Source organism: Fukomys damarensis, unplaced genomic scaffold, assembly GCF_012274545.1.
Source record: "Fukomys damarensis isolate Sample0158 unplaced genomic scaffold, DMR_v1.0_HiC HiC_scaffold_36, whole genome shotgun sequence".
In the NCBI taxonomy this organism is placed as follows: Eukaryota; Metazoa; Chordata; class Mammalia; order Rodentia; family Bathyergidae; genus Fukomys; species Fukomys damarensis.
Window position 1 is genome coordinate 18,112,604 of NW_022900948.1, and position 12,751 is coordinate 18,125,354.

The following is a 12,751-nucleotide window of genomic DNA, read 5'->3' on the forward strand; positions in this document are numbered from 1 at the left end:
GCCGCTGTCCAAGAGGACGGCGGCGCTGGCTTTCCCGCCGCTCGGCCTCACGGCGTCCCCTACCACGTCTAGCCTGCTGGGCGAGAGCCCCAGCCTGCCGTCACCGCCCAACAGGAGCTCATCTTCTGGAGAGGGGACGTGTGCTGTGTGCGGGGACAACGCCGCCTGCCAGCACTATGGGGTACGCACCTGTGAGGGCTGCAAGGGCTTCTTCAAGGTGAGCACACTCCTCCTTTTGACGCCCCCTCTCCTCCCCTTCCAAGCCAGCCCCTTCCTGCAGCCAGTGGTATAGGAGTAATCACTGTCTTTTCTAGTTTGAGAAGTAAAATCAATAAGCTGTGCATTGCTATCACCCTTCCTAGCACCTTCAGTCCCATTTTCTCAGGGGTTTTTAACTTGAGGTCAATTTACAAGAAGGCCACCCAGATGGACTTGAGGGGTCTGTGAATCTCCTGGTCTAGTATTGCCTTATGAGCATTTTTTTTCCCCCTGAAGAGAGCTTTCAGTAGATTTTCAAAAGGAACTGTGATTTCAACAATGCTAAAAGCTCACTGCATTCCTTTCAGTCCATTCAGGATGTCAGAGGGGAGGGTCCACATGGCAGGCTCTGGACTTTTTTGTCTCAGTCTTCACAGGAACAGCTAGGACTGTAAAATCAGAAAGACATGATGTGGAATAATGGCAGCTCACTATTTTTATGAACAACATCTATGAAACAAGGCTAATTATTATCTACCTTCAGGATGGTGTTGATGGCAGTTCAGAGGGGCAATTCTGGGGCTGGGGATTTAGTTCAGTGGCTCCGTTCCTGCCTCGCAAGTGCAAAGTCCTGAGTTTAATACCTGGTACAAAAAAAAAAAAAAAAAGGCAATTCAGCTGCATCAGGACACATATTCAGGGAGCAAAATGGAGGTAGGATTATCACTCATGTTTGCATGACACCAAATGAACGCCCTTTCATAACTCTGTCAGAGCACAGTAGAGAGGGGCAATTGCCCACGTGTAGTTTGGGGCAGCTGCCCCATAGAAGATAGAAGTTAGCATCTCACCAATCCACTGTATCTTCTAGGAACCTTTCCTTACCTCTGTGCCATATACAATACCAGGTTTCACCACTGTTCATTCTCCCACAGATATGGAAGAGTATTTTACAGTGAGAGGGTCTGAGCCTCCTCATACCTTACCCCTGAGGAATCTGAACTCTAGAGAGGCAAACCGTTGGGCAGGCTTTCCACAGTGGTTTAGCTGCGTGTAGGCATGTGGGATGGGTCCAGTTGGCCTCTTTATTCCAGAATTCCTCACTCTTTCTAACACTGGAGGGATGGGGGAGTGGGCAGGCAGGAAACCCTAATTCTCTTGCTGCTCTGCCTTTTGTCATTGACTCCTTCAGACACTTATGTGCCACTGTCTTCTCTCCTCACCCCACTGACCATTATTTCAGACCCACACAAGTCACTGCCTAGGCTCCAATGCTTGGCAGGACAGAAGAAAAAGGGAAATGAGATGCTGATTTGGTAACTGGGATTTGGGAGGCCAATAAGCTGTATCGGGGAGCAGTACAGCAATATTGAGTCCAGAAGACTCAGGAGTCTTGGGTGTGACACTTCTCTCTCTCTCTAAGCCTCTATTTTCCTAACAGGAAATAAAACTCAGAGAATGGCTGTAGTAAATGAGATTAAAGCGTATACAAGAGCACTTTATAATCTTTAAAAGGCCATAAAATAAGTTTATTATTAAATGAAAACTACAAAGTATTTGTTAAAATATGTTTATAGATGGCTATTCATGTGAACAACTAACAGGTATTTTTTTATGTGAGGATGGTAATCATGTCATTAATTGAATTCTGCAGATAAATGGTAAAATGCTTGTGGAAAGACTGAAATATGTTAAATGCACTACAGGTATGCACAGTTATGAAATTTTAAGTGCAGAATCTTCTCCGTTTTTTGCCATTAAGATTAGTCATTTTTTTCCTCCCCTATCTTAACTACTCAAGTTTTACTGGGACTACTTTCAAGGAACTTCATTCCTTTAGCAGGTTTGATTTTTACAGCATTTTACTGGAAATGCTGAAGGGCAGTGGAACAGAAAGCAGAAAGGGAGACAAGAAAGAAAAACAATTAAAAGAAATATGAATAATCTGCAAATAGAATGCCCCTTAAATAATTGAGAGTTTACCAAAATCTGAGAGTAGTTATTCATTATGAATCAAAAAATGTCCATTAAGTATTCCCCAACAGCCTCCCTTCTTTGCAGCAATCCCTTGAAAACAAATCTATACATGAAGTGGGGGGAGCAGGATGGGGCAGAACCACCCCACAGATCTGTTAATTAAGGGAACAGAAGCAGATTTTACCCAGTGGCTTTCTAACATTAAATTGAATTCTTTAAAAATGTGACATGAAGTGCAGTTAATGATGAGAATTCAGTGATTGAACCATAACGATCTCTCCCTGTCCTTCAACTGTGCAGGCACACACAAATGTGGAGACGGCTTCAGGTTATTGGGAAAATGTATACCTGAAGCAAAATGCCACCAGCACTTAAATTGGCATATCATCTTGAGGACAATGCCAAGAAATAGAGTGTTAGAAATTACTGCACGTTCGATGAAAGAGAGCATCATTTGGGAAACACAAGTTTTCTATCCTTACAGACTCCTGAGAATTTAAATGCTGAAACTCAGAAGTATGTTTGTGTCTTAGAATTTTGCATTCCAAACTGGGAAGATATGTCTTAGACTTGAAATAGGTTGACTTCTTTAAATTTTTAAATTTACATGATAGCAATTTATAAGCTGCACCCTAAGATGAACTTAAAAGGTGACAGGGTGAAAATCGAGACATGAGAATAAAGAAAAGGTTGAAAGTAAATCTAGAATTTTGGATGCAAAATAGATCACAAACCCCAAGTTTATCTGGGCTTTTTTTTTTTCTTTTATATGCAGCTCAGACTTCTCAAATAAATGCCAACTTTCTTCTCTATTTAAAGTTATACACATCCACATAACTTCTGAACAATTTCACTGAAGTGGTAAAAATGTATGCACTTGCACAAATGTTTTCATTTACCCCCCCCAAAATGAGCATTCTTTTGCATTTGGAGCATAAAATACGTTTAATTATTTTTCAATATGTCATTTAAAATTTCTATGTGATTATGAAAAACATGATGTTATTTTCATATCCAAGCTCAAGTTTTTATGATGTGCCTTTTGCAATATGGCTATTTTGGTGTATGTGTCAATAGTCATTTATGAAATAACCGCTTAATGGGAATTTTCACTGAAAATACATGGCTTTCATCTTTCTTTTACTCTTACTTATCTTTGGGGATTTTTGTTTCTTTCTTGGATGTGATAATGAATTTTTTATTCAATTTTAAGATTTTGCTTTCAAAAATAAAAAATGGCTATTGTATTATATATAATGTCTATATATATGTAGTCTTTGAATAAACTACAAAGACTAATTAAGTGAATTTCTTTCTAAATTAGAATATTATTTCCTATATATTTTAACAAAATAAATCCTGGTTTTGCTTTTTATGATTTCATCTCTATTAAGTAACAAAGCTAGTTACAGTGATATTTGACTTACAATAGTGATAGCATACAAAGTACATCCCAGATCATTTTGATATGTAGTCTTTGAATAAACTACAAAGACTAATTAAGTGAATTTCTTTCTAAATTAGAATATTATTTCCTATATATTTTAACAAAATAAATCCTGGTTTTGCTTTTTATGATTTCATCTCTATTAAGTAACAAAGCTAGTTACAGTGATATTTGACTTACAATAGTGATAGCATACAAAGTACATCCCAGATCATTTTGATTTTATTTTAATAAGGTCAGCAATAATCAGGGGAGTGGAACAAGTAGAAAAATTGTTCCCAAAGGGATATTAAAAGTGGAGATAATCTAATCCTCCAAGGTATGATATGTTGACCTGGTAATTTCAGATATGATTTTATCATTCAGAGTTGGGCGTCTCCTGAGATTTGCTTCAGAACAATCTGAGATGATTTTCATTGTCAGCAGCTAACACTAATAAAATTGTTTTTCCTGCAGGCTAGCGTGTTAGGAAATTAAATTTATCTAATTATACGAATTGCACTGTCGCTTTTCACATTGTAATTAAAATACATCTTGTCAGGTCCTACCTCTTTCCAGAAACTATTAGTTGACTATCTCTGTATTGTATTTTTCTCAGAGAACAGTGCAGAAAAATGCAAAATATGTTTGCCTGGCAAATAAAAACTGCCCAGTAGACAAGAGACGTCGAAACAGATGTCAGTACTGTCGATTTCAGAAGTGTCTCAGTGTCGGGATGGTTAAAGAAGGTATGGATATTATGCTTTTCATCCAGTTTGGTATTCTCAGACCATACTGGAAAAATGTTAACGTTTATGTAAGGATGATGAATTTTCCTAGTTACGTACTCTTTCATTCCAACATTTTATTTGTATGGAATATATTTACATTTAAGAATACCTGAGGACTTCTTGTTCAGATTTCTCAAAATCGAGAGCTTGTGTGCATGCATGTGTTCTATTTAAGAAGGAAAATTTCAGAGCTAATTCATTACCAACTATAACTATGGAGTGTCTTTTTTGATCTTTGCTTCAACTCTCATGAAATTACTGAGTAATATTCCAATATTATTGCCACTTTTAAGTGGTTATTGTTATTAATGATTGCCCAACTATCATGTATTTTGATTTTTTTGAGATTTATGCTTTGTCATAACATAATCTTTAAAGATTGTTTCTTTCTGTCTATATCAGTTGTGCGTACAGATAGTCTAAAAGGGAGGAGAGGTCGGCTGCCTTCCAAACCAAAGAGCCCATTACATCAGGAACCTTCTCAGCCCTCTCCACCTTCTCCTCCGATCTGTATGATGAATGCCCTTGTCCGAGCTTTAACAGACTCAACACCCAGAGATCTTGATTATTCTAGAGTAAGTCTTATATATTCTGCTTTTGACTGAATTATCAGCGTACTTGTTCATGATACTTCCATACTAATAAGAATTGATTGAATGACTTTGGGCCTGGCACCATGGTAATCAGTTTTCATACCTTTCTGCGTTTCTTGTTTCATTTAGCAATTCAGTCCATCCATTGCACCAAATAATGTTTGCCTTATTGGATCTCTAAATGCCTTAACAAATGACCCTGACAGTGCTGCACCTGTTATACTCATTGTTGCAGGATTCCTACTGGTGGTGCCAGTGAAAATCTGCACAAGTGAACTGCAATTTTTAGATAGATTTCTTTCCTGGTCTCCTCAAAATGACTACTGCTTTTTTCATATTGTTATCAAACTATGTGACTGAGCCTGAAGTTATCCTTAAACAATTTATCCATTCCATCAATATTGACTAACCTGATGCTTATTCAGATGGATTAAACCATCGATGGCTAGGAAACTCTGGCCTTGACATCAGGAAGTGTGAGGAGGACTGGAATGGAACCCTGCCTCTCTGCCTCACTGCTTCCTGCCTGTGTCACCTGGCTCCTGCTCCTGGCTTTCTCTTCCCTACAGTGAAGATAATTATGATATTTAACCCCAGAGGGGTGTAGTGAGCATCAGTCACACAGAATGATGAAAACATTTTGAAAACCATAACATTGCCAGTGTTGTTATTTAAGTCAACCAAAACATATCAACATTTTTTATTTCATAGGGATGTAGTAAAATCTTATCAGTATGAATTCTGCAAATTCCCTTCAAATTTGAATAATACAGTGATGAGCCATGAAACAGGATTTTCTGAGAAAATATATAAATATTACCGTAAGGTCTTTTAAAACAAGATTTTAGAAAAGAAAGCTTCTAGTAAAACGGGGTCTGAAGAGAGAAGGAAAGACAAATATCACAGTTACTAAATAATTTCTATATGCTAGACATAGTAGTACATTGTTTCATTTGATCCTTTAAACAACCATGAACTCTAGGGATCGTTATTTCCACGGGAAGACAAGGAAACTTAGAAATGTGGATAAAGAGAAACCAGTGCAGTGGTTCCCCAATTGGTTGATCTGACTGGCAACCAATATTAGATTGCCTTCCCCAGGTCTAGCCAGCATTTCAAGCATCTGGCTGAATGTCTGGCAGAGAGTGTAAGTGTGTCTTTGCTGTTGCCCTCCTTCCAGGTTGCAGTGTTGACAGAAATGATTGGTCACCTGCTGTGATCTCTTTTCTCTCATCCCCACCCTCATTAGACTGTGAAGCCTCCTCTCTGCACCTGATCATAAGACTCCATATGAGAAGCACAGCAGATTCTTCTCACCAAATGTTGAGGACTCTTGTTCTGATTACAAGTAGCATCTCTTGACTAAAGTCAAGTCTTGAATAGCAGTATTGCAAAATAATGCAGTGGTTAAGGGTGTGGGCTTTGAAAGTAGGCAGGCCTAGATGAAAATCCCAGCACCATTGTTTACCATCTGAATGGCCCTTACTAGCAACTGATCAAACCTTTTAATGCCTCAGTTTCCTCATCTGTGCTGTGGGGTAGTATATGTGCTTGCAGGTGTTTGTGAAGATTGATGCAATATTATGTGTTAACACTTTAGCACAGTACTCTATTATTTCATTAACCAAACTTTCTTACTCTACCGACTTGTTGAATGTACTAGTGATTATGAACATTACATATACGAGGTACCATTCAGCAGTGCCATTAAGGTAAGCATTAAGATCTCTATGGCACAGATGAGGAAATTAAAACTAGGAGAGACTAACAGGCTGACTTGTCCAAGGTCACGTAGCTAACATACATCTGAGATAAAATTAGGAGCCAAGTATGTTGGACTCAAAATCTGTGCTGCTTAATACCGAGTTTTATTGCCTTGCTGATTTCAGTGAAAGTGGGTACTAGATAAATATTTGCGAATGAAGACTTCTCTTCCCTGAAGCACCTTGGCCTTCTCCCTGTATAATTTGTCTGCATTAATTAAGCTTCTACGCACTGCTTTGGCTAAGTTTTGGCACTGCTACAGCCCATAATCTGATATTGTTCTAGGGCATTTGACATCGCTATTGATGGGAAGTCCAGAGAAGATTGGCCCCCAAAGTGATATTTTGGCCCCAAATTATCCAACTATCAGTCTACATGGCCTAATTACTCATTCAGGCAAACCCTCTCCAGCCTCTGAGCTGTCCCAGCTGTGAACTGTCTCACACTGAAAAATCAATCTAGTGTGTTTGCTTGCCTCTGCACTATTCAGTCTGTTAGTCTAGAGTCATCATCCTCATCAACAAACATTTATCCAATTTAATTGTTAGCTTTGTCCAAAATAGTAGATTGACCATGCCAGAGTCTGGGTCATACTGATAATACCTATGGGCCTGGCTCAATTTTTCAAAGCATATTTATTTTAATTGCATTGTTTTGGAATCAAGTTAAACCTCATAGCTTGGGTTCTCCTGCTTTTAGATAGCTTTACAAAATTATCAAAAATTGGACCAAAATCAACTAAATTAAAAGACTTTTAAAAAAATACAGTGAGTTTTCATCAAAAACTTGGATGAAGGCATAGGAGCATGCTGATCACATTTGCAGATGACAGAAAGCTGGGAGGGATCGCTAATATGATGGATGTCAGTATCAACATTCAGAGTGATCTCGACAGGTTGGAACAGGAAGGGCTGCAACCATCACGAAGAAAGTTAACAAAAATAAATGTGAAGCTCAGCTTTTAGAGTTATATAAAAAATGGGAGAGCCTTGGCTTGTCAGTGGTTCATGTTAAGAAGAAGCTCCGGAGTTTGTTCCATAGACACTCAATATAAATCAACAAAATCTGTGTCTGGTGAAAGTGAGGGTTGCTAAATTACCTGCTACAGTGCTAGAACTATGAGATGAGAACCAAATTTAGAGAGGTCCGAATGACTCTGTCCTGTTAGATCATACTTCAAGAACTGAGTCCAGTTCTAAGCTGGGGTTTAAGAGCCGTGTGGATACGCTGTTTCTGGAAACTTGTAAGGAATGGTTGGAGGAAACTGACATACAAATACTGGATAGGAGAAGATTTGGTGCAATTAGGTCACTCTTCTTCCCTCTGGGGGTAAAAAAAAGGTTGTCACTCCTGATGACAGATGTAGGGAGAGAAGGAGAGGGACAGACGAATTTTCCTGGCCATATAAGCAGCTATCAAAGTATGAGATCAGCAACACAATAAGTAATCAAGGAGAACAGGATTCCTCACAAGGGGAAAGGTTACTCTAGATGACATTAAGTCCTTTCCAACTCTTAAGATTTTATGATTCTGATGTTTATTATCCTTAAATGTGAGTATTTATATATGCATATACATATAAGAATATATATGGTTAAGTAACTTGGTGTTTACTGATACTGAACTTGCTTTGTTCTCAATCACACCACTAGTGCATGAAATGAATAAAACAATGAATTTATCAAGTGCCTACTTTGAACCAGTCATCACCACATATATTCTTATATAATTTCACTTAGGCCTCCAGCTCTTTGTGGTATAATTTGTAGTTTCGGTCATTTTTAAGACTGTCATTTGTTGAAATTCAACTTTCATAATATCTTCCCCTTAGTACTTAATATTTACAAATTCATAGAACTGGAAATGGCCCTGAGATCATCTAATCCAATTCCTATAACTTCAGACAAGTAAAATAAGGGTTAAAGGGGTTAATTTGCTTCCCAAAGATCAGTGGTAGAGCTAGGATGAGATCCAAATCCTATCACTCAAGGTAGTGTTTCTATTTTACCATACTGCCACTGTTATCTAATGGCAACCTATTATATTTTCAGTAGAAACTGTATTTGATTTTTCTAAAATCACAACAGTAAAATATACTCATTTGTTTTTAAGAAGGCAAACCTTTTAAATGTGGAACAACGAAAAGCATCTTTTCTTCTTTTATATCTGTCTGATTCTACTCCTCAGCAGTAACTAATGTGAGATTTTAGTATGTATCTATACTTTACTACATTTTAAATTTGCCCTGTCAAGTTTTAGTCAGAGTTGATTTGACCAATATACTTTATTAAAGGTGCCATCTTCCCTCAGTGAAGCAGGTCAATAAAGAAAGAAGATTTTTGCCAGCCCTGTATGTTTTAACCCTCATGTATCAGCATATGTGCCTTTAAGGTAGAAAGTGAGCAGTTTTCTCCTTGTTAGTGGGAAAGGAAAGAGTTTTGTTCCAAGCCACAGAGAGAATGAATGTTTCAAGGGGCCAGAAGAGAGCTCCTGAGCTCTGTGACGCATTCCTGGCTCTGGGACCTTCGCTTCTCCTTTGGGCCAAACTTCTCTCCCTCATAAATGAGCTCAGATCATTGTACATCAATGCAGTCAAAACATGTCACATTTGATTTGTTTCTCCTCGAAATGCTGCTATTCTCTGTCCCACAGTTGCTTTTAATTTAGCAGTACAAGTATATATAGACACTGAACTTGGCTTCAGTGCCTGCATAATTACTTATGAGGAAATATACTTAATGTCCTCATTAGTTGGTCACTCCGAGTATTTTTCAGCACACTAGGATGTTTTCTGATAATCAGTTCACTTGGTGCAGACACAAACTGCAAATACAAGAGATATTGCTCAGATAAAACCAGGCACCAGCAAATGGCATTTAAATGTTAACAAGATAGCCTGTAAGAAACCATGTGCCTAACATGTGTTAGACCTAGGGAGTGAGCGGCATGGAGGCTGCCAGAGTGGTATCGCGATGCTTCTCACAAAGCAGTCTCAAAGTGACACCGGGTAATTCAGTAGATGATCTCGGGCCAGTTCCTATCCCTGTGTGGACCTCGGCGTCCTCACATGAGTAGTGTAGAGAATGGACCGACTGCATTCCTGTGATCCTTTTCAACCTTGTCATTCCCTGACCCTTCAGTCCTTATTCCTGTTACAGTTCCACTAAGAGTACAAGCTAGCATTTCCCTGAGCTGGAACCCAGCCTGCCTCTACCCAAAAGAGCTGTGGTGTTTGATTTAAAATGCGGGCTACGAGGCCATACTTAGGCCTCCTGCATCAGAGTTGAGAAAAAAAGGAAGTAGGCAAGCATTCGTATTTTAACAAGCACTTTGAATGATTCTTTGGCACATTGAGGTTTGAGAGCCACCAATATAGGCTAATAATGACAATTCAATTTTACCCTGAATTTCCCAGTTTTTGTTAAAATTGGTAAAGGACAATCAACAGAGATATACATTTTCCAGAAAGCAATGAATTCATTTAACAAATAGCTATTAAATGCCTGTGGAGTGTCAGCATTGTTCTAGGGCAGTGGACACATTTATTGTTAAACAGGACAAAGCCCCTAACCCTCATGGAGCTTACACAGCAGTGAAAGTAAAAAAGAGTAAATACATAACAGCAGTGAAGTCATTGTGGGGAATTTTTTAGTTTCTTGTTTTGGGGGGCAAAGGTCAGAAAAGGAGAAATTTTGGGAAAATATATTTATTGCCAATTTTCTTTTCATTTACAATTTTTTAAACTTTTAAGAACCTAAGTATATAGATATTTTGACAATAGACTGATCAGATCTAAAATTTTTAAAACTATAAAGACCTAGGGAAGGGCTGGGGATTTAGCTCAGTGGTTCCACCACCTGTCTTGCAAGTGCAAGGACCAGAGTTTGATACCCTGTACCAAAAAAAGAAAAAAGAAAAGTAACATACTAAAGGGAGAAAAACATGTCCGTAGGCTATTTTATATATTTAGCCAGGGCTGAAAATGAGATAAATATTCAGTTCCACTCTGCTATTAAAGCATCACATCACTAATTTTTTTTAGCACTGGTGCTCACCGTTCAAATTACTTACATTAGGAGTAAGCTGTTGCTGAAATCTGACTTTTATGGGCTATGTTATTGCCATGTGGGGTTCATTTTCATTAAAATAATGTCTATTGGTATTACTTACAGCTCTGGATTCTCATTCCAGGTGCTTTGGAGAAATATCAATTAAGGGTTGAACATCACTAAATGTAATGCTGTGTCTTTGACTACAGCTAACTCCAGAATCTGATGGATCAAGTATTCATACAGGCTGGAATGAAAAATTAGCATAAGCAGGATAAAAGTTCATTTTAAAAATCTGTCTGTATTTGGCTTGTATTTAACTGGCATAATAAATAAACAGATATTTCTAGATTTTTTTCTTCTGTCCCACCCAGAAAAGATGGGCTACAGGGGAACAAAGGAGCAGAAGTAGGGGCCCACTTCTTCCAACTCCAGATTCAAACAACTAGTCCAGGCAGAGAATGTAGGATGTTTTGTTTTATTTCTTTAAATTTTATGTGTAATAAGGGAGGTGGTTTTTCTTTTCTTCCAGCATTGGATGCTGACCCTCCCAGTCACCCTCAGGTTACTAGTGGATCAGGCTGGGTCCAGTTTGGCTCCAAAATTCTGGGACGTGGACCAGAATCACTGCAGGTGAAGCCTAGAGGGTCTGGCTGAAGGTAGTTGGGCCAGGCCTGCTGGCTTCCCTCCTTGCTGAGCTCCATCAGAGAAAAATACGCACACAGAGTAGGCAGGGACTGCTCTTCCCTGAGTGCAGGAGGCATGAAATGTGAGCCCAGCAGGAGCAGAAGCCTGCAGAGGAGGCTGGGTGAAAGCTATGAGCTCTGGTGGGTTCTCAACAAATACTGAGAGCAGAACAATTGTTGAGGTGCAAGCCATGTTGCAGGGCAGTCCGTACAGAAGGGACTGTCAGATCCCACTCCAGGGGAGAGTGTGTATCTTTTTCCTTCTGTTTAACCCACTATTTAAAATAATGCTGAATTTGTGTCAAATTTTAGGCAATGACATCATATTTGGTATGATTTAGCAATATTTGGATTATTTAATTACACAAGGCAGAAAAAATCTGAGGGAGCAGCAAATCCAGTCAATTTCTATCTGAGACAAAGAGACCCAGAATGATTAAGTGATTTGTGTATAGCTGCACAGTAGGTCAGTGCCGGAGACCTTACAGTCAGTCCTGCTTCCCAGTCCAATGTACTTTACTTCATTTTATCATTAACTCAGAAGTTTCACATGTAATTCTGCCAGTTTGTCAAAGTAGTTTTTGATCTGAATTTTATCCTGCCCTCAAAGAACACTGTGAAATTATCTTAATAAAACGGGAAAGTTAAAAAAAAATTAAATCCTTTTTTTTTGCTCCAATTTCTCCAGTTAAGAATGTATACACTGAAACGAGGTGGCAGAAGTGTCTCTGACACAGGGTCATGCAGCATTCTTGACTGTCCTTGGGAAAGAGGCCTGCCTCCTTCCCCTGGACTTTGCTTCCAAGGTCTGTAGCTTTATGCAGTGTCTAGAACTTCATAAAATACGGGGTATTTTGTGGGATTGTAGGGAACAGAGGATCCAACGCTCTGAGCAGGACTCAGTGCTAAAGAAAGTCAGGATGAAAACTAGGAAACCCTTGCTTCCGTCCATTCCTCCATTCAATAAGTGTGTAAGCTAATGGATGGCAAGAGACCCAAGTATCCAAACCATTATCAGTAGCATCACTGTCATTGTTTGTTAAACTTGTTCTACATGTCTGATCTTTCCCTTATCTTATCAAGTTTAATCATAACTAATAAATTTTGAAGAGGGTATTATTATCCCCATCCTACAAAAGAGAAAACTAGGGCTCAGAAACATGAAATAATACCATATTAATTTACAAATCAGGGATCAGGACAAAACTGGGATTAAACTAGCTGGGCTCCCTATCTGATTTTTTTTTTTTTTTTTTTTTTTTTTTTT

The 12,751-nt window shown here is 38.6% G+C and overlaps 1 protein-coding gene across 1 annotated transcript in view; it reads left to right on the plus strand.

The window, feature by feature from the left end:
* Window positions 1-12,751, plus strand: part of Nr4a3 (nuclear receptor subfamily 4 group A member 3) — a 36,779-nt gene that overhangs the window by 4,611 nt on the left and 19,417 nt on the right. Inside the window, 3 exon segments of the mRNA XM_033759178.1 lie at window positions 1-217; window positions 4,221-4,350; window positions 4,795-4,967. The exon segment at window positions 1-217 is cut by the window's left edge and continues 67 nt beyond it. Coding sequence (XP_033615069.1) covers window positions 1-217; window positions 4,221-4,350; window positions 4,795-4,967 — 520 coding nt within the window.